Source organism: Heliangelus exortis, chromosome 20 (assembly GCF_036169615.1).
Source record: "Heliangelus exortis chromosome 20, bHelExo1.hap1, whole genome shotgun sequence".
In the NCBI taxonomy this organism is placed as follows: Eukaryota; Metazoa; Chordata; class Aves; order Apodiformes; family Trochilidae; genus Heliangelus; species Heliangelus exortis.
In genome coordinates, this window is record NC_092441.1 from 5,881,600 (window position 1) to 5,908,315 (window position 26,716).

General features: G+C 52.6%; 1 protein-coding gene across 5 annotated transcripts in view; it reads right to left on the reverse strand.

The window, feature by feature from the left end:
- CACNA1G (calcium voltage-gated channel subunit alpha1 G) overlaps window positions 1–26,716 on the reverse strand; it is a 143,427-nt gene that overhangs the window by 99,896 nt on the left and 16,815 nt on the right. For all 5 annotated transcript variants that reach the window (XM_071763790.1, XM_071763788.1, XM_071763789.1 and 2 more), the window contains exon 2: window positions 427–538. In XM_071763790.1, the coding sequence (XP_071619891.1) occupies window positions 427–538 (112 nt within the window). The remainder of the gene's footprint in view (window positions 1–426; window positions 539–26,716) is intronic.

A 26,716-nucleotide genomic window follows, 5' to 3' on the forward strand; every position in this document is an offset into this window, starting at 1 on the left:
TTGCACCACTGAGGGCTAAAATCTCTGGGCTGGGGCAGTGTTGGGGGCAGCCCCATGTCTTTCCCCAACCCAGCCTGGCCAGCAGCACCCACAGTGCTGGGATAAAGGGGCAAATATATTTTGGGCTCTGTTTTCACTGTGGACTTGATGGTTCGCCCTCCCCAGGCACTCCAAGCAAGGCTTGGATACACTGAGGCTGACACAGCCTGGCAGGACTTCTCCTGATAGCACCATGTATTCACATCCCAGCACCAAAATCAGCATTTCCAAGTGCTGGTGGGACAACCAGCTCAGGCAGGACCCAAGATCCAACCATCCCAAGGTACGAGGACACCCCACTCCAGCCAGAGCCACCTCTGCTGTGGCTCAGTCCTTCCCCATTGTCCCAGGGCCATTGTCCCACTGAAAGCAGCAGCCAGGCCCTACCTGGAGGATCCTGCAGCGTGGTGAGTCGCAGGCGATGTCCTCGCAGGGGTGGAACATGCCCAGTGTCACACAGTTGAGCAGGATCACCAGCATGCTCACCCTCTCAAACCACCTGCACAGCACCCGTCAAGGAAGCAACAGACCCAGACCAGCATCCCCGAGTGAGCAGAAAGGTTATTCTGGTTTTTCAGACAAGTCTCACACTTACTTTCCAGGTTAGATTTTATGTGGCTCTGCAGGGAAAGAGCTGTGGCTGCTGTGTAGATACCTGCAAAGCCACAGAGTGTTCTTCCCAGCTGCCATCAGTGGCACAGCCAAGGGGAAAACTGCTACCAAATGGAAGTTGCATGGCAAGAGTGCTGATGTGATGGATTAAAGCATTAAAGGAAAAGAATGATATCAACTTTTAGGGGAAAAAAAGCCCAACAAAAAACAACCCACACCATTCATTTCCTCTCCTGGCATTTCACAGAAAAGCACTTTACTAACATTACAATTTTCTATTAACCATGTCACAGCTTATCCCAGGGGTGTTTCCTTGAAGTCACTGCATGAACTTTTCATTACCAATCCAAATTAAGACTGTCAAAGCCATTAACCAACCACCTAAAAGCCTTTAATACTGTGAGGACCAGCAGAGCCCATTACCTACCCTCTTGCAGCAATTTTAAAAGAGCCGAGGTGCCTGGGACACTCTCTGGATGTGCCACTTTGGCAGCAGAATAAAACTACACTCCTGCTGCCACAAATCCTCCTGGGGATGCTTCAAACCCGGTACCCAACTTCTGCATCCTTTGAGGGGGTGTTTCCAGCCAGCTCCCAACTCTCAGGGGCACAGAGATGTGCAATCCAGGAGCTGGTGGAACGTGGTGCTGGGGTTGTCTTCCAGCCTAGCAGGGAAAACACCCCATCGACTGCCACAGCTCGCAGGGGCAGCAGCTCCCAGGCTCTAGGAAAATAAGCGTGGCCCTTGTCAGACAAGAGCTGTGGCTGCCAGGAGGTAGCGGGTGGTGTTTGGGAGCCCGTGCTGTAGCGTTATCTGGCTGGGGAAGAGGAAGGTGAGGATGAATGAATCAGCAGGTGCCTCCTCGCTGGGCACGTGGGGCTGGAGCTTTGGCAGCTCCTGCCACCCATCCTGGGCCAATTTCTGGGAAATCACATGGGGCTGAGTCACGGCTCGGTCGTCGGCAATCTGGAGCTTTTAATCGGGAGAAATGTTTTTGCAAGATATGGGGAGAGACATCCCAACTGTCAGGTTAGGGCTATGAGCTGGATTGGTGAGCCCAGATATAGCCCTGTGGGGGCAGGCATGGAGGGAGAGCTGGAGGAGGGGACATCCTCCCGCAGGCACTCCCCAGCTTAGGGGGCTGGAAAGGATCCCTCTGCAGAGCCTGCTGTGTCCACAGCTCCCCCAGCAAGGAGCTGCAAAGCCCTTGAGAACATAAAGAATTTAAAAAACAAAACAAAACAACACTGTGTGAGATCCCAAATGGGTGACAGAATAAGTGTGTGCCTGCAAGGGCTGGGTGAGATATTCAGCAGGGAAGTGAGGAAGCTTGGGAGCAGCCTTTGTGGTTGGGTCAAAACCTGCAGAGATAGACAGATGCTTCCCCTGAGAGGCAGAGATTCATGCAAATTCTTTCTTTGTGGTGGAAAAGACACTGTGCTGGGCCTGGCTCAATCTGTGTGCTCAATCTCAGCTGGGCAGGGGACCTGGGGGATGCTTTTGGTGCTGCCTCATGCTGGCTGGGCACATCAAGCTCCTGAGGGAGCAGAGATGGGCATGTGATGTGCACCCACTTGAAGTCACTGCCCATCTTACCTTCTCTCTCTACAAGACCTAGACCTTCTCCAAGACCCAGATTTAGACCCTAAGGCCCACCCAGGATAGCTGAGCAGATCCAAGCTCAACACAGCCCCTTGTCCAGCACAAAGAGCCAAGCAGTGGCTGGAACTGGAGGAACAGCACAGGATGGTTGTGGGGAGGGGGGGAACCAGAAAGAGGGAGGAGATTTTATTTGCTTATGGCAGTTTTTTTTCTCCAGCTTTAACCACAGACCCACTTATCAGCATATCACTCCCTCAAGCAAATGCATTTCAGTCCAATATAACACTTCACCCTGATTAAACATTCCCAGGATGGGGACCCCAGTGGTGCCGAGGGAGGTTTGTTAATGTGCAGCTGACAGATCAGGAGGTTGGGGAGGGGGTTTTTTTGGGTTTTGGTTTTTTTTTTTTTCCAGCTGAATGAAACTTCAAGCTCTTTCTTCAGCTAATGGGATTTTCAGAGGCACACGAAGTGCTGATGGCTACGGCTTTGTACCGACCCTCGGTCGAGCCGGGAGGCTGACAAAGGGAAACTCTTCAATTAGCAAAAGCAGAAATGCTTTACTGAATGCCTCTCCCTGCCACAGCGTGGGCAGAGAAGGGGCAAAGAGGCTTTGGGAAGCACCAGTGACTGTGCTGGCCCTCAGGTGGCAGCTGAGGCCAGGAGAAGGAGGAGGCAAGCGCTCAGGGCAGCGGTGACACTGTCACTGCCACTGCCTCTCTCCCTGGTGCTTAGCAGAGCCCACAGTCCTCATTGCATGAGAAAAATATTTGCCAGGAGTGGAGCAGGTCCTGGGGGGTCCCACCCTCTGCTCACCATGAGCAGGCAGGATGCTGATGTTTATAAAGAAAAAAAAATAATGGGGATCATGTGCACACAGCCAGTAAGCACTCCATCTGCTGCATCCATCCCCTTTCAGAGAAAGTCATTGCTTTTCAGGGTCACCTGCTCACTGCAGCTTATTCTTAATAATCCACATTTTTACAATCAACTTGGTTAAAGCAGACAGCTGAAATGTTCATGCACTCTTTTCAATTAAAAGAAAAAAAAAAATCTGTTTCTGCAACACAGAAATACCCGGCAATATTTTTCTTGTAAAGTGACACTTAAAATTCATAAGCTAAAGAGCAACACAAAAAAAAAAAAAAAAAAAAAAAAAAAAGAGAGAGAGAGAAGGAGAGAGAGAAAGAGAGAGAAAGAGCCCTCAGGCCCCTTTCTACCCCAAGCAATCCCTGCACTACCTGTCTGCACTCGGCAGAGCCTGACCTTTCATAATTAAGAGGCAATAGCCCCAGATTCAATTAGCCAGCACTACCCAGCATAATGCAATCAAAAGAGAAAGATATTGCATTATGCTCACTATGATTTGGTTATTTGGTTGCAGAAGTTTGGATCAAATTCCCCAGCAAGTGAATTAAGTGGGAAGCTATTTCTCCAGGGAAGCAGCAGCAACCAAGAGGAAGGTGGGGACAAAGGTTGGTCCAGCAGCAGCCAGAGCACAGATCCTGGCAGAAACTGGGCACCACCATGCCACAGCCTCTCCCAGCTCCAGAGATGGTGGTGATGATGCTTTACTGGCACCCCCCTTCCATAGGATTAATATTACTTTCTTCCCTTGGTGCTCTGCTTCTCCCAGGCAGCTTCTGCTGTTCCACCTCTCCTCCTTCCCCGCATCCCTCTCTTTCCTGCAGCTCCTTCCTTGACCCCCTCCTCCAGCTCTCCCTAAGTGGCTTCAGCAAAGCACCAGCTCCAAGGCAACGTGCTGTCATCCTGCCATCCCCAAGAGATGGGGTGAGACCCCCCCCGAAATGATGGGGAGCAGTGCTCTGGGAGGCAGCCCCTGCAGCACGGTGGCTGCAAGCTTGTATCCTGCAACAAAACCAACCATAGAAATGCATCAAACTGCCCAGATCCAGCCAGGTGACACCTCAGCTCTGCTGCCTGTTTTCTGGGGCAAGGAGAGGCTGTTCAGACCCATGGCCTATCCAGGCTCAGGTCCCCCATCACCACCCACAGTCATTTCTCTTGTGCCTTCGCTCCCTGGGACAGTGGCTGATGTATGACAAATGTGCCGAAAGCGCTGGCAAGGCCTGGAAATTTTTGTGCAAATGTGATGTGAAAATTGGGTTGAAATGACAGCCTTCCCCTGCAGTGTCACCGAGTCCCACCAGCTTAGGAGTGACACTGGGATAAGCTGCAGACGTTAATGAGAGCGGAGTTTTAGGCTTCATTCATATCATCAATTCCAGAAATAGCCCCTTTGACAGGAGCATAATGGGACTTCCAGGGTCTGGCCTTTGGGGGGTGGGAGGAGGCATGGACTAAAATCCTAAAACATTAATTCAGGCCGTTTGCAAGGGAAGTTAAAAGTCCTCAGAATTAATCTGCTTCAAATAAGGAAATAATAACCCCTTCCCAGCTTCACCTCCAGCTGCACCAGGACAACAGGAAACGGCTCTTCATGTCATGCCCAGTTGAAAGGTTACAGAATTCCCATCACAACCCTGGACATCTAATGGGAAATGTGTTTTTCCTTACCATATTCCTCCAAAACCAGAGCTCATGTTTTGCTTTTAGCTTTAGGAGGAAGCATTTGCATCCTGTTGGATGCTGCACACCAGAGGTGCTCCCAGAGCATCCTTAGCCAGTGAATCTGCTTGTGGGGATTCCAGCTGAGCACAGGGAGGACTCTGCCCCAGTGCCATCCTGATGCCATTTCTACCCCACCCGTTTGCTCTTCCAGGTGCTTTTCCAGGTGCAATACCTCCCCTCCCTCCAGGGAATGCAAGCCTGGAGTGAAGCAGGGAACATGCAGCAGCTGTACAGCCCTTCCTGCAGCAAACCTGCTTTTTCCTGGAAAGGTGGATAACCTGCTGTGGGCATGGCAGCCCTGGGCAAGCTCTTTGCCTGCAGTTTGCAGGGATCCATGCCAGGCCAGCCCATTCCTGGAAAGCAAACCCTGCAGCAAAGGGGTTTAAAAATTCAAACATTACCCAGAAAGCATTTCCACAATGCGTCCAGTGCCTGCCCTGTCCCCAGTCACCACATCTTCCACCCCAAGGATTTGCTGCCAGGAGTCAAGATGACCCCAGTGAGCCCAGCACAGCCCTGATATCCCCAGTATGCAGGCTCTGAGGTGGGGAAAGGACAGGTGGGAATCATCCCTGCCTCCTCACTGCTCTGCAGCTCTTCAAAACCATTGCTCTCACAGCTCAGACAGACCCAGGGGGTTATTTTAATTCATGCAGCTTCACAATTAAACCTGGGAAACCAAAACAGGGTGATTATTCATGCCAGGTTTTTGGTTTTCTTTTTTTTTTTTTAATTCTCCCTCTAATTTCTTTTCCCTTGCCATGTTCCAGGGGATGCACCAGCAGCTGCTTCCCTCTGCCACAAAACTGCCACACTCTGCTCCCATCCCAGTGGGACCCACAGTTACCCACATGTTACCCTGTAACACATGGTAGTGAGTATAAACCCCAATTTTAGAGAGAAAAGGTGGATCTGGGGAGAGTCATCATCTCAACCATCTTTTAATTTTTGTCACAAAGATCTAAAAACCACAGAGTTGGCTGCAGGCAGGAGATGCTCCCCTCTGCTTGGGAAATGCAGCTGCCTCTCCAGGGGGATGTAGGATTTGCTCAGCAATGTGGAGGAGCCCTGCTCAGCCACCCAGGTGATGAAGTGAAGAGTGATGCTGTATTTATAGGGTAGGAAGCTTGATATAAAAAGATACTTCATTAAAAAAAAATTTAAAAATCCTGATGATGTACTTATTTGCTTTACTGTTTCAGAATTGCCTCCCCATAACCTCTTAGATTTGTACTTTAAGGGTTTTTTTTCCAGCAACCAAAAGGGTTTTAAATCTTATTGCTTAAAGAGAGGGAGAAAAAAAGAAGATAAAAAAAAAAATCCTGCAAGCTGAGTGTCTTGCATAATCTCTGAACTTCAGGAGCTGGAGCTTTTAAGAAAAGCCCAACACACAGTTTGCAATTAACTCCTGAACTGGGAGCTGGGAAAGCTCAGCTGCTGGCAGCTCAGCCTTGGGACCAGCACCTGGGAAGATGGGGCTTTGAAAAAGATGAAATTAAAATAAAACTTCAAGCAAGAGCACTTTGGGCTGAGTTTATCCTGGCTTCTCATCCCAGTCCTTCCTTCTCATGCCTGTCTCAGCATCGCAGAGCAGAGTCTGAAAAAAGAGCCCCAAATTGGCCTTGTGCAACGGGCTGGCTAATGGCTTCACTCCTATCACAGGTTTAGCACCTTCTGCTAACATTTGGGTGGCTTGGGGTTCAGGCTCTCCTCCCATTCCCCACGGCAAAGTGAGGCTGGGGAGATGGGAACACGTCCCAGCAAACACTGGTCTGTCCCTGTCCTCCTCCCAGCTCATCCTCCTCATCAGCCATCTCCTCCCCTGACAGAGTCCAGGGATTTGCTTCCCTCCCAGCAGCTCACGCATGGCATTAATGAATGTGAGCAGTAAAATCCTTCCAAATGGACTCCTCCTCTGCAGGAGGGACCTGGGTTTACCAGTGAAAATACTCTAAGTGATCCAAAGCCATTGAGCAATAATATATTTACGACTTCTTCTCCCACCACGCCTCATGAAGTGCATAGTGGATAGACACTTAACCCCCCAGTATATATCTTTTTAAACTGTCTCACTGTAAATTGCCCATTAATAGCACCCTCCCTTAAAGCTTAGTGGAGCAGAAGGGTGGTGGGACCAGCTCCTCAGTGGGACAGATCCACAGCACCCGGCAACACGCAGCCCCAGGAGGTCCAGAAGAGAAGAAAATAACAAAAAAAAACGCTGAAGCATGGGCAGACACATCTTCCTCTCGTGCCCATGAAGAAAAGCACCCCGTGCAGAACTGCCAGAGACTCCTGACTCCCTGAGAGACTCAGGGTATTTGGGAAACTACAGAGTTTCCAGCATCCCTGATCCGGCTTTGCTGCATTACTCAAGACAAAACCTGTTATGCAAGGCTTCCTAAACAAGTGCTCTGAAATCGTTGTATCATCCTACACCGACACATAGTTGGGATATGTCACATATTTGTCTTATTTTGTTCCTTTTTTGTCCTTTTTTTAGGTTCCTTCTACTTTTTTCCCCCTTGGAAGTACGCTGGTTTCCATGGAAACAGTGATGTTATGGGTATGGACAGAGCTTCAGTGACGTCCACAAGTTCAGTATAAAAGCAGATTTATGTAACAGTTGGTGAACTGAAGGAACTGAAGAGCTGGCTCTGCATGGCCACACGTGTGGCACTGGTGCTGCCCTGCACTGTTCAGGCAGGTCCACAGCAAAACAGGAAAGAACGAGAGGGCAGGAAGAGAGGAGGAGATCCCAGACTCATAGGAAGGTGGATCAGGATAAAACTTGCCCTACATACATGTATATATATATATATATATATAAATTTTTAATCTTTTTTTTTTTTTATTTTAATATTTATATATTCATGTATTTCCTTGGAGAGCACCCCTCACCCTTTGGTACTGGAGCAGAGGGTTGATAGGGAACCAGGGCACTGACCCTGGGCACAGAAAACCTTCTCCTGGGAGCTGCAGGAGGGCAGCCAGGTCCTTGCTGCATCCCCGACCCCAGGAACCAGCCAGGACAGAGTCCACGGAGCACTGAGCCCACCCCAGGCCAGGGAAGGAGATCCCCTCTGAGCCAGACCTCCCTGAACAAAGATGAGGAGCATCTCCAGGAGGCTCCTGCAGGCTTCAAAGCCTGAGCAAAATGTGCACGTTTCCTCTTCTTCCTGAGCCTGTGATTTCAATCCCTTCCTAGGGCAGTGCACAGATGGAGGGGATGTCTCTCCTCCTTCATCGGTCCCCAAGGAAAAAACCCGAACAGCTTCCAAAATGAGGCACTGCCATGCCCAGAGATGTTCTGCCTCAAACCTCCCCCCTCCCTGCAGAGGCTCTGCTGGCAGGGACTGCGCCACACGGAGCCAAAACCCTCAGAAAATCAATGTATTAATAAAGCCAAGGAAGCGACAGGCTGATTAGAGCCCTGCTCCATCCCAGGGATGCACTGGTGAGAACAAACCTGTGCTAATTGTCCTGGCAGCTCCTCCGCATGCCTTATGATCCCTGACATGCTCCAGAAAGCCTCGATGGGATCTCTGCTCCAACCACCACTGGGTTAAAGCCCTCCAGCCAGGAAAATCCTATTCCCATCCCTGCGGAGCCAAAATATTCCCTGTGGAACTGAAATATTCAGTGCCCGGCTGGGCACAGGTGCTGGGGGCTCTCTGCCTCCCTCCACACTCCATGTCCTTGAGGAACACTCTGTCCCCCACCAGCCACATCCCACTGGGGGATGGGTTGCAGCCACCAGTCCGTGCTCCATCCCAGTCCCAGCCTATTAAAAATACACGAGTCCATGAAAGATTCATCCAGGGTGGGGAATGTCAGCAGGGAGGGCAGGGGATGGGACAACTCTGCAGGGGCAGCAGCAGCCACTGGTTAATCCAGAGCTTCCCTGATGGGTGGCACTGGGACATGGTGACAAAACAAGGACCACAAAACCCAGGAGAGGTGGCAATGACAGCCCAGTGATCCCGGCTGCAGCTGGAGCTTGGGCAGAGGAGAGGGAATTCCTGCTGCTGACTGAGGGCCAGGGGAAGCCTTGGAGAGAAAAGCTGCTGGTGTGGAGCTGGGAGGCGAGCAAGCTGAGCACATGGGCTCCATCTCCAGCCAAGGTCTGTGCCTGGGTTCTACCCCTGCACCTCTCCCCAGCCCATTCCCATCCATCCACGGGCACCTGAGTGAGGAGGGATGTTGTAGGGCAGGATTTGAGAGAGTGACAAATCCGGGTGAGCATCCCACCTCGAGGTCACCAGACCCACAGAGTTATCGCCAAGACCTCCAGAAAGCAGAGCAGGAACAGCAGCATTTCCAACCACTCTTCAGTTGCCCTCTTCCACCCAGAAGGGAAAGGAGATCACCACACCAAGGCAAACACCTTCCGAGGGCTTTGGAGATCTTCAGACTCTGCATTTTGAGCTCAAACTCAGCCTGAGGCTCAGCAGAGGAAAAGGGGAACTATGGGGCAGATGCAGCAGGATTTCTGGCTGCACCAGCTCCAGGGTGACAGGAAAGCTCCCAGAACATCTGTTACAGCCAGGATCTTCTCCTTCCCCACCCAGAATTTTAATCACAGAAGGGTTCAAGCTCAAAGCCCATGAGAAAACCTGCCCAAGCCTCACAAAAAGCTCAGAGGACAAATCCAAGGACAAACTCAGCATCGTTTTAACCCTGTGGAGCAAGATAGGGCAGAAGGGCTGGAGGAACCAATATCATTGCTTCAGAAGGATGCAAACAGTCCAACAGCACCTGATGAGGAACTGGGCTCCATAGAGCCCATGCCCCACACCTTTTCCCTTCCCCTCAACTGGTGCCAGTGTCCTGATGACCTCAGCCAGGGGTTTTTCCAGGAGCTTGAGTTGCTGTGATAGAGAGGATGACCAAGGTGATGGCCTCCTTTGGTTAAACCCTTCTCTACCTCACCTCCAGAGCACTGAGTCCTTTCTACTTCCATTAGCCAGCAATGAGCATCATTTTCCGTGCAAAGTTTTTCTGAAGAAATTCAATTTTGGGGCAACTCAAACTACCCACAAATTTTTCTTTGTGTTTTCTGACCTGGCTTTAAGCTGGGAAAAACCCCAAATATTAAAAAATTATGTTTACGAAGTCTGAATATTATGGCAATTTTCCAACTGGTCTACTGCAATGTTTCACTTAGAAACAGAATCAACATTTTCTTTCTAAAAAAAAAACCATCAGCATAAAATACAATATTTTGTTGTCGATCAAGTAGTTAATTAGACAGGAGCCATCTTACACACTTCAGATATTGAAGTCTACAATTTAGAAAATAAAAAATAATTTTAAAAAAAGTTGCTTTCAGTCTAACAGGGATGAGCATTAAAGTCATTTTGCTTGTGGGGACATAAAAGTCAAGGCCAGCCCAGCCCCAAACCCATTTGCATTTTCCCTTGTATGGAAGAGGCTGCTCCTGCCTGGGGCACACAGAGCAGCCAGCTGACAACTGGAATGGGTGATGCTCAGGGAAAACATCTCCAAAAGATGCTTGAGCCACAATCTGCCCCCCTGATGATGTGCCTGACTCAGTTCTTGAGGTGTCTACAAGCACCACATGAACTGAAACATCTTGAGGCCACATCAAACTGCTGCAGTGACTCAATGTGACTAAAAACCACCATGGGACCAGGTTTTGTACAGAACAACTGGGCACAGTGAGATGTTCTCCCCAGGGAGAAGGTGCTGGAGCAATCTGGTGTGCCCAGAGAAGGCTCACTCGCTCCCTGCATGCAAATCATGTCTGGGAACTCATTAATTAGCATCTTGCTGGCAGAGGAAGAGGCAGGAAGGTAGAGATAGAGCTGGAGCTCAACATGCCCTGCTGTGGAGCAGAGCTCTGCCATGGCACTTTCAGAGATGCTGCAGGAGATGCTGCCCCAGAAAGCCTCCCAGCTTTGTTTTTCCAAACAGCTGCAGCCCTGCCCAAAACAAGGTGACAAAACCTCAAAAGCAGGGCCCAGACCACAAGGTCCAGCAGAAGAAAAAGCAGATCTGGGGGAGCTGCATGGAGGACTCCCTTTGGGGCTGAGGAGTTCAGGGACATCCCAGGGTGGGTGCTGAGGGCTCACAGAGGGACCCACCCTGGCACTGCCACCCCTCAGTGCCACCAGCAGGGATCCAGCCCCCTCCACCCCGTGCCACTTAAGTGGGAATTAAACACAAAACACCCCATTTAATTAGTGTCAGGCATCTACAGCCACTGACAAAAGGCAGGAGGCTCAGGGAGAGGTGACATGTCACCCCTCAGGACTCCTCCCAGAGACTCTGACCCCCAGGGCTGCTCCTGTCCAGGGCAGCACTGACAGCAAGATGCCACCAGAGCCAAACCTCACTGAAGGGATGGCAGGGACTGAGCCACTGCTGTCTCCTAGTGCCTGTCATCAGTGTCACAACCTGGCATTTAAACTGGATTTGGTTTGTTCATTCATTCTGGCAGAATAAGCCTCGAAGGGTGTTTGGTCCTTGCTGCCCCAAGAGCTGCTCTGTGTTAAAGACAGACCAGGCAGAGACACCCCGGCAGCCACAGAGGCTCCGTTTCCCCATCCCTTCCAACTCTCATCTTTTCTGAAGTGGCTGGGAATGAGGTTGCTTTGAGACCATTAGGGTGGAATTTGTCACTTTAGGGGTCTGTGTCCTACAGGGAGCCCTGCCAAGGGGCACTCTCAGGACAGGTGACCCAACCCTCGGCATCAGTGACCATGGGGCTGGGACAGAGGTGGGAAATGCTCTGGCACTCAGCCTTCCAGCAAGAAGCTCCCTGTCCATTTCTTTCCAAAACTTTTAGCAAAGAAAAACCAGACCCGGCAGCAAGTTGATCCCTGCTCCTGCAGCAGGATCCAGCCCCTTTGCACTGCTGTGTCCTGGCACAGCTCCAGGATGCTCTGGAAAAGCCTCAGCAAGGGCATTTGGCCACTTCAGGAGCCATAAACCAAATGATTTCTAACACTTTTGATCTCTCCAAAAGCTTCATGAAAAATGAAGCAAACTCCTCAGGTTCCCAACCTTCCACATATCACCTGAGCATCGCTCACTTTGGCTTGGGAAAAGCAACAAGGGCAACCTCTGGCAATACAAAATACCCCCTAAGGTGCTCAGTCCCTGCCCATTCCATCTCCTCCTTGCTGAAAACCCCCAGGGACATGGGGAAAAGCCCCAGTCCCTTGCAGGAGAGCCACCAGCAGCCCAAGCAATGGCAGGAGGGGAGAAGCCCAGCAGTCCAGCATGAACCCCGGCACTGCTTGCTGCAGAGCTCTTGATGCTGACACTTTGGCCCACAACAAGTTTAAAAAAATCACAGTTCCCAGATATTCAGATATTCGTTCAAGGTGCAAAATTGCCCTGCAAGCTTTACCAGGCAGGAGAGAGGACAGGATACCAAGCCAGCCCTTCAGTTTGGCACAGCAGAATCACAGTGGTCATTCCCAAGATCCAACTTTGAACTCAACTCTGAAATTATTTTTTTTTTCTATATTTTTTTTTTTTGCCCCCCTTTTCTGGATGTGACTCATCTTTAGGCAGCATCTCCAGCCAGTGTGCTGCTCCTGATGAGCTGCTATTGATTTACTCCATGTGTGGACAAGCTTACTGGGGAATAAGGGCGCCTTGTTCCTGTTCCAGCACCCGCATGTCTCCACACATGGAGTTAATTAAGAAAGAGCTAGCGTGGAGACAAGCCCTCGTCAAGCCCCAGCACCTAACGAAGGCACACAGCCCACCTCAGCCCAGCCCTGGTACCTTTCACATCCCCCACTCCAGGGCCCGGGTGATGCTCAGTGGATGCAAACGGAGTGGTAGGGTTGGGGTGCTGGCTCCAGGGAAGCACCCTGCACCCCTGCCCAGACACAAAGTGGGGCCCCCAAAGCCCTTCAAAGGGCAGCTCCTCCCAGGCAGCACAGTGCTCTGGCAGGAGGCTGTAATGGGAGCAAAGTGAGCTTTAAAAATTAATGTGGAACAAAAGAATTTCCACAAAATAAAAATTGCAGTTTCTTTTCCATTAATAACATATTACAAGCCTGGCTAAAGAGGCTGCAGGCTCCAGCTCCTGCCCTTTGCTGTCCTGCCTCTCTCTCCACCACACTGTCCCCCTCCTGCTCTCCCTGCACTTTTCACTCCTGTTATCTATGGCCAAAGTCTCAGCAATGGGCAGGAAAGCTCCAATGTCCCCAGCTCAGCCCATCACTGGTACCTCTCTGCAATCCCATGCAATTTCACCATCAGCCCCCAGTGCAAAATGGATGTTTTAATTCTAACTAATCAAGTGAAAAACAAGAAAGACAATGAAAATAAAGCCATCAGGCACGGGACTGATTGGTGTTTGTCTTCTTCCTAATCCCATTATTGCTTCTAAATGAACTCTCAATATTGCTGCTCCCACATTAACAGCTGCTCCAATTTCCCTCCAAACCCTGAGACAGGGTCCTGATGAATCCTGTGGCCAGAAGAAGAGAGTTTTAACCACAACAGCAGTGACATGGGCTGAAACTCACATTAGAGCATCTCACAGTGCTAGTATTTCTCTTTTCTCCAAGGAAGGCTGTGAGGAGACAAGATATTTTGGCCGAGACGGGGAGGTGCAGAAGCGCGTGCATGCACGGAGCCGAGTGGGACATGGATGCTTTCAGGCACTCACAATCCATTTACACCTCATAAAATTCTCATTGCTTTTGTCTGGAACAAGTGCAGTGACTACACTAACCCTTATTAAAAATGCCAAAATATTCTGCAGCAGCTGGCTGGAGTGTCACGGCCCCGGCACAAGCAGCGAGGGCCCCGCGTGTTACTGGAGTGCTTGATGCTCAGGAGGGATGTGCTTGCTTGCACCTGGGCCTTTAAAATGCTTCTGTTTATGGTGTAGGAGGTTTTAGGGTGATTTTAGGGTGCCTGCAACACTGTAAGGTGCAACCAAACTGAGTCCCTTGAGGATCTATCCTTCCCCATGTCCCTGTATCCAGCAGTGCTCTCACATATCCCTGCCCTTCCGAGTGCTGAGCTGAAGCAAAGCAGCCCAAGGGCATCTCGGTGAATATTTCCAAGCAGGACATCCCGGTGAAGGCTCCCCAGCAGCCAGCCCCTTCCCTCTGCCCAGGGCTGGGGTGCAGAACCCAAGTGCAGAGCCGAGGGCATCGCTGCAGCACGGCTTCCCCTGCCTGCACCCTGCCAGCGCAGGAGGGGACAGGGAAGTCCTCAGCGCTTCATTTCCCTCCGTGCCAGGGGGCTGGGGACTCCCACTGCCCCCCCCAGCCCTGTGCCTGCTCTGACACTCCTGCCTTTGGCTGTGAACAGTGCTCCCACTGCGCTCAAAGGCTCCGGGGCCGGCGATCGCTGCCAGCAAATACATTAGCGAGAGCAAAGCAGCTGGGGGGAAGGAGCTCTGCTTTGTGCATCTTGCCAGGCTGCTTTTCTCCTGCCTTCCCTCTTGGCAACTGTAAATAAGGAGGACTGAGGCGGATTAGAGGTTACTGTCCTGATCAAGGGTACTTCTGCGTGTCCTAATTCATTTTCCCCTGATCTGGTCTTTCCCACTCCATCTGCACCGTGATCCTTCTTCACCCGGAATGCCAGCAGGTCAGGAGCTGCATTTCAAACGTTCCAGGGAGGTGGAAGCGCTAAATGTCAAGAGAGGAAAAGTAGGAGGGATCCGATCCCTTCAAGCGCAGCCTCCTGCGAGGGAACCGCTCCCATCCCGGCTCCGGGAGGACCCCGCTCACCTCCACGGGGACCACTCCGGCTTCCCAGCAAAGCCCCACAGCATCAAGAATCACATCACGGACCGACTGAAACTGGGATGGAGCAAAACAGCCGGCACAGAGCCACATCACAGCAAATGGAAAGCAAATTGTAAAAACCTGGGTTACCTCTTCCCCCCCCTCCAGCACTGCCGGGTGCCCACTGCAGGCTCACACTGTCCCTGCACGCTGCACAGCCCGTGGCACCCCTAGGACTCTGCCTGGTGCCAGGGTGAACCAGAGGAGCTGGATTTGTGCTTCGTCCCTGTCCCATCACCTCACAAGCACCATCTCAAAGTGAAGTGGATGTGGGAAGGAGGAGTCTTGTGGGCATCTTCCAGCTCTGGACATGCTCAGCTTGGCTCCCTCTTCAGAGGGAGGTGTTTTTGTAGGAGGACAAGCCAGGCACTAAACCAAAATAATGCAAGCTCTGGCATACAAAGCAGAAGATGCAGGTGCCTTAGCTGGAACCAGCCCTTCATCCCAGGAAACAGTTATTGCAATTCTCACTCGTGCAATTTCACAGACAAGCCCTGATTGGGGAAGCAGCTTCCACCTGGGCAGGCATTTTGGAGATGGTTTTCACCTCCTGGTGCAACCCACCAGCCTGTGCCTGTCCCCAGCTTGTTCAGCTTTAGGATCCCAGCTAAGCCCACCTAATTCAAAGCTCAACTTCTGCAAGAATTTCACCGCTTATTCCTGGTGAGATTGACCCCGGAGACCCAGCAGGCTGCTCAGCTGAGTGAGTGAGATAGCGTTTTCCTTTCAAGAGATTTTGCTTTCTATTTGGGCAGCAGGAGCACATGGGAGCAGGAGCAGAGAGAAGCAGATTCAGCCTTACCCCTTGCCAAGGGGGAAGATGGTCCCTGTGCTGCCAAGAGCATCCCAGACCCTATTCCCCATTGAGGAGCTGTATGTATGCAGCTCGGCTGCTCAGGTTAATGCAGGTGCTTTGGTTACCTCTCTTTGCTCTTTCCCTTCACCACCATTTATTGCTAAATGTATTTCAGAGGTTGGGGTGTGGTAACAGGACCGAAAAGCCTGGATCTGCCCTTGCTCAGAGGATCCAAGCCCCGGCTCCCAGCACTACCAAGGGCACTGAACTCACCTGGCTAAAACAAGGCTGCTCTGAATGGAAATTTTCTTTTTCTCTAAAGTTCAATGAAATTCAGATAAATTTTCCCTCACAAGCTTCATTGTCTGCTCCTGTATCTCAGTGAAGCTGGCAGTGGCAGTGCCAAAAGAAGGGAAGGAGCCTCCCTCTCCAGCCCCCAGCCACCTCTGCAGACCCACAGAGCCAGACTTGTTCCAGGTTTTACCCCAGAGACTTGCCCAGCAGTCTATTAAAATCAGGCCATTTATTTAGGTGCTTAGATCTGGACTTCAAATGGCTAAAATTAGCCAGGAAAGTTGCACTTTTCTGGCTTTCTCATCCCATGCCTCAGTTTCTAAAACCAGGGAAGAGAAGAACAATTATTCCTCTCCAACCCTTTCGAAAGCACTTCGGATGACAGCACGATTGGGTACAGACGTATTCATTATTCTTCCCCTCCATGGAGCAGTGTTAAATCTTTCTCCATATAAAGTCATTTTCTAAATTAGGTAAAGACGGTGAGTTTTGCGCTGAGCACATGTGGATATTTTTATAAAATGTTTAAAACTTCTTGTCTGACTTTTCTTTCCCTTGAAGGACAACGTACTGAATTAAACCCTCTGTGACCCTGTTTCATTTCACCCTCGAGGACTTCTCAGTAAGACTTTGCCAAAAAGTCACTTTAGCAAGTTCTCTTCATTGCAGATAATAAAAGGCAAAGTTTGGGTTCACGCACTGCTTAGACTTAGTGGGAAGAGAAGGACCAGGAATGCTCTGGAACAGACCCCAAAGGGTTTAACACATCAGGTTTGCTACCCAGAACCAGACAGGCAAGTCCACATGAGTCCCACAGGAACTGCTGTCACAGACAAAGCCTCCAGCTTGCCTCCACTTTCCACCCCTGCCTCATTTTGATCAGCTGGAAATGCTGCCAAGGCAGCCATGTGGCCCAGCTCCACTCCCCAAAACAGGTACCACAGCTGAGGAAGCAATGGCAGGTCCCACGCTGCCCTCCAGCCCAGAGAGGGGATGCTCTCCCTCCCTGCTGGCACCCACCCCAGGACTGGCTGTCCCCACATCTCCCTTGGGTCCAGGCAGGAGATAGGAACCCTCCTGCAGAGGATGTGACTGTGAAGTTAACCCTTGAAAAGCACTCCTAAAGAGTGGATTTGTCCTGGGAGAAGAGGGTTATATCACCAGTAGCTGTGCAGAGATACAGGGATATCTCAGCCCTGCCTCTCCATCAGGAATGCAGCCCCTGCGGAGAGCCCAGGCTGGGGTGCCCATATCAGGAAACAAGATGCAGCCATTTCCAAGGAGAAGAGCCAAAAGCCAGAAGGACAGAAAGAGAGGTGGTAGCAGAGCCACTGGGGAAGCAGCTTGGAGCAGGGAAGCGTTTCTGAAAGGTCCTCACCATCACCCACTGGCTCCAGTGGCAGGTGTGGAGCTGCAACCCAAAGTATGGCTGGATCCTGAGCCCAGACAGCAAACACAGGAAAGGTCACCCCTGCTCAGGCCCAGTGAGCTCAAGCAAAGCTGTCACTGTGTCAACAGGGAAAAGGTTTGAGCTGAACCAAAATAAGACACGGACACTCAGAAACGTGCCTGCACAGGGATTGGGGATGGTTTGGTGTGACAGCTGCTGTGGGCTGGAAGAGGAAGTCACGGGGGATGCTGTGTCACCAGATAGCTTTGAGATGGCAAAGTAGCCCCCCTTTGGCTCCCTCTGAACAGCTGCTGGGCCAGGAACACGCTCAGCAGAGCCCAGCCTGGCCCCAAGAGCTGGGCACAGGGGCATCCTCCTCCCATCCCACACCCCGCCTGTCCCAGGGAGCCGCAGGAGCCCTCAGTGGCTTTGAAGGGGTTTTGGGTGCCCCGAGCAGCACAGGAATTGGCTCCAGATGTGTCAGCTGGCAGCAGAGATGCCGAGAGCAGGGGGTGGGAACCCCCCTGGCATGGGAACAAATGGCTCCAGCAACAATAAAAGCAAATGGGTGGGAGCAGCCACAACCCTGGAGCGGAGCCCCGCTCTGCCTCCCTCCACTCACCCCTGCAGCATCCCCTTGCCACCCCACAGTTTTCAGGGATTCCCACGGTGCCTCTGGGAAAAGGAAGAATCCCTGCAGCCACAGAACAGGACCCAATGCACCAGTCAGGGACTCACAGAGCCCCAGGAGACACAGCACAGGGATGACAGGGATGGAGGATGGCCAGCACTAGCCCTGCCATCCGAAAGCCAAAGCAAAAGTTCCTTATCCTCCAAAACAACTTTCTGCTATTTATAACCTCTCTGCAGCATTATAAATATCCATCAGGTCCGGCACTCATCTCCTAAGCCAGCCACTGCAGGTTCCTGCTCCAGCTGGGGCAAACTTTATGGCTTTACTTTTCCGACAGCAATTCAAAACCTTGGAGGGGAGCCAGAGAAAGGCCTGACCCACGGGCAGAGGCCAAGGGAACCAGAGCTGCCCCGTGGGGCTGCAGGGTGGGAGGTGCTGGGACAGTCCCTGGCTGGAGGGGAACGGGGTCGCTGGGAATCGGTCGTGTGTGGGTGGGAGTGGGTCTGGTGGAGGGATGTTTCCCAGGAATTCTGGTATTCTCCCATGGAGAGAATCCTGGAAACATCCTCATGCACTTGTGTGCACATCTTAAGGTTCCTCACCCAAATTTACCACCTTTGCAGGTCCCAGGCTGCCAGCACCCAGCCAGCTGCACAGGTGCCAGGGATGGAGCCAACAGCAGCAGTGCAGGGGCAGAGGGGCTCCAGACCCTTAGGGGGCTCCTTGTCACCATCATGCCATGCAAAACCTAGGGGATGGGCACCAGACCAGTGAGAAAGGATATTGGGGAACTCCTAGGGACAGCCACACACACCACAGGACACGCTTACAGGACAGCATCCTCCCCAGCATCACCAGCTGGTCTGAGGCTCCCCCTGCCAGCACACAGGGAGGGATGGGCAAGGGCTGCTCAGCCCTTTGCCGCAGGCTCTGGCCCCCCCTCCAGCACCCACAGCTGGGGACAAGTGGACCCCCATGTGGCAGGGCCAGGCTGAAGTGGGGTGCTGGCTCCCACGGCCATTTTCCTATCCCCTATCTATGCGGCAAAGGTCACGCCAGCATCCTGGGCAATTGTTCTCACAGTCTGCAAGAAAGAGACTAAAATGTCCCCACTTGGCAGATGTGAGTGGCAGAAGAATAAAAAAAAAAAAAAAAAAGTTAAATCCCTGAGAAGAGCTTTTATTCCAGCTGCTCCAAGGCATGAAGCCAGCCTGGCTCCATGGAGTTCCCAGCATGGTCGCCACAGTGCTGCAGCCACATCCCTCCCTGTCCAGGGGGTCCCCGCACAGGCAGCCCGGGGGAGAAACAGACTTTTTGTTAGCAATTTGGAAACTTTTCCTGGTGGAAGGTTCCCCAAAGTGACGGGAATTTCAGCCCTGAGCTGTTTACTTTCCATATTTCTGCAGATTTCACTTGTGGTTCACAGGAATTCTGGCCCAATTAGAGTTGCTGCCACTCATGTGCTGGCAGCACCGGGACCCACTGCCCTAATGGGGAAACCACCTACCCTAAAACTGAGCAGAGACAAAGGGCTCTGCCCTGCACCCCTTCCTTGCACTGAGCTGACAGACAAGGCCAAGAGCTTCCTAGGAAACATGGGGAAAGAGGCTCCCACCACCAAGCCAAGGGAGAAATCTCCCAGAGCCACTCTGGCAGAGGAAACAATGTTCTCTCCCTTCAAACCCTTCCTCGTGGTGGGAAGATTTGGCCCAGAAAGTGAAGTCCCTCACCCCAGGGCTCAGCTGCATTGCTCTTAGAGGGTCCTCTCCTCCTCCAGCAGCTTTCCCTTCAATGCTTCCCATCCTGGAATGCCTTCAGAGGGGACAGGACAGCTTGTGCTTCCCACGGGATGGGGGAGGCTGCCTTTTGCTGGTTCCAGAGAAGAGCAGCTCTGGCCATGCCAGCATTGCCAGCCCCATCCCACAATCCCGGGAATGGGAGAGCAGCCACCAGAACACCAGCAGCCTACCAGAACCAGCTGGGGAGAGCCCAACAGCCCCACACTTGCACCAGCATCCCCTCCGCCTACTCTCCTCCCACTTCCCACGGGATTCTCTCAGATGTGGGAGCAGCATCGGTGAGAAAAGTTGAGAATGGGCTGCAGAAAACAAATTCTGAATTTAAAGCAAAGCAAAGCAAAACAAAACAACAACCTGCAGCTGCTCGTGGCAAAGCCCTGGTTCTCAGAGTTGTATCTCTCCCCGTCGGGGGTCAGCAACCCCCGGAGTGAGCTACGTGTCCAAATCAAAGGCAGGCACAATCAGAGCGACCCAAATAACGCAGGCAAAAGGGCAATTTGCAAATAAACAGAGAGAGGCAGAGCTCACCAGCGGAAATGGCAGGGGAAGGAATGCTCTCTGGTTTTGGAAGGTTGGGAGCTGCCGGTGGGCAGTCTGAGGAAGGAACGCAGTGACGTTTGTCCAGCTAATAAATTAGGAAGATGAATTATTCAGGATGAATTATTCGCCTGGTTCTCCATCCCCGTGAGGAGCTGAGAGCACATCCCAGACCTGAGTGGGAGCCAGAAGCCCCGGTGAGGCATTTGCTGCCCAGGATTCCAGGAAGGGCCCTGCACAGCAGCCACGGGGCTGGGCAGGTTTCATCCCAGTGATGGAGCAAGTGGAGAAACAAGGGAAGCAGAGATGTTGTGCTGAGTGCCAGGGACCACATGTTGTCCCTGTGAGAGGTGACAGCTCTGCCAGCCCCTGCCCAGCACTGCTGAGGCCATGGCTCATTTGGGTCACTGGGCTCTTTTGGGTCAGAGAAGAGACTGCCCAGTGCAGGCAGCCACCATCCCCCAACATCACACCTCAGCCTAATGACTTTCTAATTAGCAAAGCTGCAAGGGCTGGCATGATGCACCAGGGACACGACAATGCCCAAACACAGGTAAATAAACAGCAAAGGGGGATGCTGCACCTGCCTGGAGAACCCAATCGAACCCCAGCTCATCACTTTTTGGGGCTCCCTCAAACCAGAGCTGCCCCACGTGGACGCAGACAACGAAGCTTGAGGCTGTGAAGCCCTAGGAATGGAATTGCTGTGCCTCACATGCAATTGAACACACAGCCCCACTGAAATGCCACTGTCCCACACCCAAACTGCTCTGTAAAACTCAAGTGTGTGCTGAGCAACACAGGGAGAGAGCGAGGAGCTCACCAGCTGCCATGACTGCCCCCTCACATCCCAGGTGACTCCCAGGGTTTGGTTTCCTGGGCAGGAACGTGACCCCACTCCCCTGAGAGCCTGGGCTTCTGCTGGGGTTCATTCTCAGGGTTATAAAACCCAGCAGTCCCCCCTGGCCTGAGGCTTTCTCTCTGTAGGGCAGGATGGGAACCCAGCAGGACTGTGGGGTGAAGGACAGGACCGACCCCCCCTGGGGTCCTGCATCCCACCAGCCTTTGGCCCCAGTGGTGATGGAGAGGAAGAGGAGGGAGGTAGAGCAAAGAGAAAGGAAACCATGGCCAGTGCTGTGGGTGCTGGCAGGAAGAGGAGAGCCCCAAAGCTGTGGTAGAGGGGGGACAAGCTGTGAAGTCCCCAGCAAGGATACAAAGCCTACACAACATCTCTTCTCCACTGTTACTAAAGCAGGGCACCTGCATGGACCATGAACTCACCCCTTGGCCATCATCAGAACCCAGCAAGACATAAAAATCCAAACCCAAAGTGGTGGCTCTGTGCTCAGGAACACACTTAGGAACACCCTGGGGTGACAGGACAAGGGGACACAGAGCCAGGACCAGCTCTACCTGGCACCTTCAAACAACTTCGAGACCACAAAGAGCCCCAGCAGAGAGGGGGAAAGTGGGGACAGAGAAACCCATCCTGGTGCAGTGGAGTCAGACTGGGGAGATGCTGAGGAGCTGAGCAGGCACAGGCAGGCACGGTGCCACCCTGTGCCATAAACAGCACTCAGGTTTATGAGGCCCTGGGGACTGGAGAGGCTGTTACATTCCCAAATCCCCATCCTCCCAGGGAAACCGCAGGTGCTGAGGAACGGCAGCTGCCAAGATCTGGTATTTATATGTGTGTGTATGTATTTTAAGAAGTAAAATTCAAAAATTGTCTGCACGAGCAAGAGGAAGGTCGTGAGCGGTGGGAGAGAAGCCAGGGAGCTGCCAGCTCCTATTTCACACCATCAGCAGGGGATGATGCTCTGCCCTGCCAAAATCACACTATTGATGGGGAAACTGAGGCAGGACAGACCTTTGGGATTTCCCAAGCCCACTGAGACCCCAAGCCCCCAGGAGCTGCCAGCACAAAGATAGATCCCTTGAGATGCTCACACCAAAAACTGCTGATAGGCAAGGAGGCATTCTGGTAGGAGAGCCTGAGGGATGCCAGACAGGCAGAAGGACAAGGCAGAGCCAGCCCCCCCCTCAAATCTGCTTTCATGGGGCACCTTGTGGGGCTACTGCAGCAGGATGGAGGACACAGAGCCACCCAACAACTATCCCATAGGAACAGGATCACAGGACTGACTCAGCCCCAAGAGGACCACCCCAGGGATGTCCCCCTCTCCCTGCCACCACCCCCAGGCAGGATTGAGCACCCCATGGGGCTCCTCACTACCCCTCCCTGCCCCTCAGGACCTGCACAGGGGCAAAGTTGGACCATCAGCCTCCCAGCCAGGGGTTTCCATGGCACATCTTTCTCTTTTGGGATGGGAAAGGGGCCCTTGGGGCATGTCCTCCCCAGGGCTGGCATCTGGGAGCGGCTCCCAGCATTGGCTGCTCCCCCAGGGAGGAAGAGCAGTGCTGGGGCTTGGGAAGAAGAAGGGTGTGCATGGAGGGAACATCATGAGAAAGCCAACTTGCTGCCAATTGTGTCGAGTTGTGCAATGATCCAAATGTCACCGCGGGTTCCTCTTTTGTTCCCCCGACCCCGAGTGGGAAAGCAGGGCAAGACCCCCCCACTGCCAGCAGGGCCTCCTGCCCTCTCCTTCTTTCATTTCTAGTAAACCCAAAAGCCTCTCGAATTTCCCAACAGCATCCCCACACCCAGGCAGTGCCAATGGCATGTCAGTAAGAGAGAGCTTGAGCCAAAGGGAATGTGCCCAGCCTTCAGGTCACTGCAGCAAGGAGCCATCCCTGCCGGCAGCCACCACACTGCGTCCCTCCCTGCCCTCCCTTCCTGGCTAATCCTCTCTCCAAGATAAATATTTCGGTTTTTTCCTCCTCCCAGGCAGCAGCACTCAGCCACTCCACATATTTTCATCGGGCGAGCAGCAGCTTGGGTACCCGTGGCTGGCAGCTGCAGCCCCATCCCGCTCCCACCCAAGGCAGTGATGATGCTTGGGATGCCAGGAGATACCCCCAACCCCCCCAGCACACATGCAGGGTCCCGTCCCTGTCCTCACCACCACCACTGACCCAGCATTAAAAAAAAAAAAAACACCCAAACCACCCAAAATTGGGGCTGGTGAGGTGGTGTGCAGCAGCCCTCCTTGGACGGCAAACCCGAGGGGAAGCACACAGCAGCCTAATCAGAGGGGAGAGAGGGAAAGCGGCTGTAAAACGGAGCGAGGAGCCTCGTTAGAGGTTATGCAACATGTTCTTAATCAACCGAGGCTGCTCTGCTGAGCGGGGCCGATGCAGCTGCTCGGGGTTTGGCCGGCGGCTGCCCCGGCCCCGGCCCCGGCCCCGGTGGAAGGCAGGGGGGGTGCAGGCAGCGGCTGCCGGCGCCTGTCCGACGGCAAGCAGGGAGGTAATCCGAAGTGACAGCATTTACCCTCTGCTCTCCACGAACATTCATGCCTCGGGTCCCCACGGCCCGCCCAGCGCCCGTGGCCCTCCATCCGTGGAGAATGCTGAGCAAAAAACCTCTCCGGCAGCAAGGAGATGCCGGGGTGCAACAGCACCGTGCGAACGATTCCCCCGGCAGGGAACCAGCCTGAGTAATTTTAGGAAAATGCCAGTTTGCTAAACCACCCGCCACACCTCCAGGACCAGCCTGCAAGCTTCACATTCTCCCCAGCTTGTATTTGGGCGGGCGTGGGCCAGACAGGAGGAGTGAGGAGTGCCCGGTGCTGCCAGCTGCTCCTCCAGCTGTCCCGGCAGCTGGAGCCATGGGAACACATCAGAAATCGCTGGAAAAGCATAAAAACATAAAGCACACTCCCCCATCCACAGCTCAGGATGGGGCTGGAGGTGAGGGGAAGCTGCTGTTCATGCCATTTCTGAACATGCTGGATTGGTGATGGGTTCACTGAACACCTCTGCCAGCCAAGGATGGGGACTGAGACACAGAGGCCATGGGCTCCTTCAAGAGTTGGGCTTGAGTCCCAGGAAGCCACCTGAGGCAGATTTAACACTGCACTTGGGCCTTAACATCCCTCCAGCACCCATTGCCTGCCCATGCTATGCACCCAGAGGGGCTCAGGGAGTCTCATCCTTCACCCCTGCTGGTACTCGACAGCCTCACAACCTGCAGCATCCTCATCATGATGCTCTTGTTGTGGGACACTGCTGGTGGCAAGGGAGGAGGAGGAGAAAGAAGGAGGAAGCTCCCCCTGACACTCCTGGCCAGCACACAGGCTTGGGTTTTTACCCTTTTTTTTTTTTTTTTTTTCTTTTTCTTTTTTTTTTTTTTTTAAATATATAAACAAAATAAAATCCACACATTTAACGGGGATGAGGTATTTCAAGCCACACTCGTTAGCACCTGCCGTGAGCTGCTCATTCACCCCTCAGCCCACACACCCTCAGCAGTGACAGCAGGAGAGGTGGGGGGGGACCCTGGGGGTTGTGTCACCGATACGGGGACACTGCCACCAGCCTCCTGACCCGTGCTTTGCTCAATCCAGGCACGACAAGATGTGATGGGAAAGACACCTGCCTTGTCAGGTGGGTAACTCCTTGCAGAGACCTGACACACATCTCCCCAGCAGATGGGAGCAGAACAGGGCAGGATGAGGCCCCACGGGAGCTGCCAATAGTGTTTTCCCTTTCCCCCTCCTCCATCCCAGCTGCAGCACGGGGCTGTGGGAGGTGGGAATGAGGCAGAGAAAGGTATCAAATGCGGCACAAAACTCGGCCATAAATAACCTCCTGAGCACAGCCAGGTTTTACAGCCTTTCCCCCACCTTCCTTCAGCAAATCTGGGAGTGCCCTGGATTCCCAACCTGGAAACGGAGTGAAACAGTGGCAATAGCAGTGACTTTCTACCCCTCTTCTGAAAAGATGGGGGTGAAAAGGAGTGGGGATGGTGTGACTCCCGGGTGCAAAAACTGTGGCCCCTCCATCCCTTCCCAGGAAAATTTTAGCTCATGATTAAGACCCAGGATTGCCAAAAAGATCCTGCCTCACATCATCTTTCCTGTACACCTTGAGGCAAATCATCTCACCTGCCATATGCATCAGTTCAGTGTCTAAAATTCACAGAATAATAACAACAGGAATTTTTTTTTTCCCTCCTCCTCCCTGCTGTGTCTGTTGGGAGCACAGACTTAGTGCTCAGCATCAGCTGCTTGGGCACCCCGAGGTGCCCAACGTGGCTGCACCCATGGGTGCCACAGCACACGAGCACATGCTGCTCCTTGGGCTGGCTGTCCCAGGAAGATAGTCCAGGCAAAAATAACATCCAGATCTTCCCCCAGGGTATGGAATGCTAACGTGATAATCTCCTCTCCCCACGCACTTTCTTGGAAGAGCAATAAAGGAGAATAAAAATGTGAGTCTGGGAATGCTGGACATTTGCTAAGCCACCGCCCCAGCAAGGCTTGGATGGCCAAAAGGCAAAGGGGAGGGATGCCCACAGCTCCAGGATATCCTAATGGGAAACAGGGAGAAGCTCAGCTGCTCAGCACCTCAGCTGCATCCCACCTCAGCACCAGCAGCACTTCCCAGCTAGGAACCCCCCTCCAGCTTAATTCACCTTGGCCCAAAAAACTGTCCAGAGGAAATGTAGTGAGGAGGGACCACAGTCTGGGGAATAAGTGGATTTTTGGCAGGTTCCTGTGGGGCTGGAGGCAGAAGGAGTACCCTGGGCTCCCACAGGTTTGCCCTCACAGCCAACCCCCAGCTTCATCCTGTCAGCATCCTTCAGGGCTGCAAACACCAAAATCTGCCAACAGTGAGATCTCTGCCCTGGCAGCAGCTCACCCCAGGAGGGCTCTTGGCAAAGCACCCGGGGCACTGCGTGCACACAAATCCTTGGTGAGGATGTATTAGTTCAGTCACGCAGACCTATTGATTCAGGAGCATTAATTGGTCTTTGCTGTTCAAATACCGACCTCAATTAGAGCCACTTTTCTTTTTTTTCCCTTCTTTTTTATTTTTCCCCCCCTCTCCTGGATCCTTAAACCCTTGGCTCTGCCAGTTTAAATACCAGAATACCTACACTGGCCTTGGGGAGACACAGTGGTAACTGTACATTTGTATCTAATTTATAGTCAGGCTCTCTGCAGCCTTAATGAGCACGCCTGGAAAGAAAAGGGGGGCAGGGAAAAAAAAAAAAAAAAAAAAAAAAAAAAGACACCTTCTGCAGGGAATGTTTGCTGCCAGGCTCAGAGCTGCTTGGTAATTATTAAGGGGGATTTGGGGATGGCACTGACAGCTCCAGGTCTGAACAAATCCCAGATCTGGATGATGCTCAGATAGAGCAATGGCCGAGCCATTCCCAGGAAGTCATCCCATCAATGCTGTGCACATCCCAAAGGAGGAACACTGCTCTGTCCCACAGCAGCCAGCCTGAGCTCCAGCCCCCTGACAGCTGGGAACAGCCCTTGAAGTCACTCTAAGTCTCATTATTTCCTTCCGATGATTTCCTACCCATGGCATCCCAAGCCAAAGCCCAGGAGAGAAAAGGGCCGGGATTTCAGATTTAATTAAACCTCACTGAGCTGGCTGCAGCCCTCCTTTGAGGCCAGTGCTGATGCTGTTATCATGGAGCCTCCTGCACGCAGTGGGATGAGCCCATGCCAGGGAGCCAGAGGGGACAACTCATGCCTCACACTGGCACATGG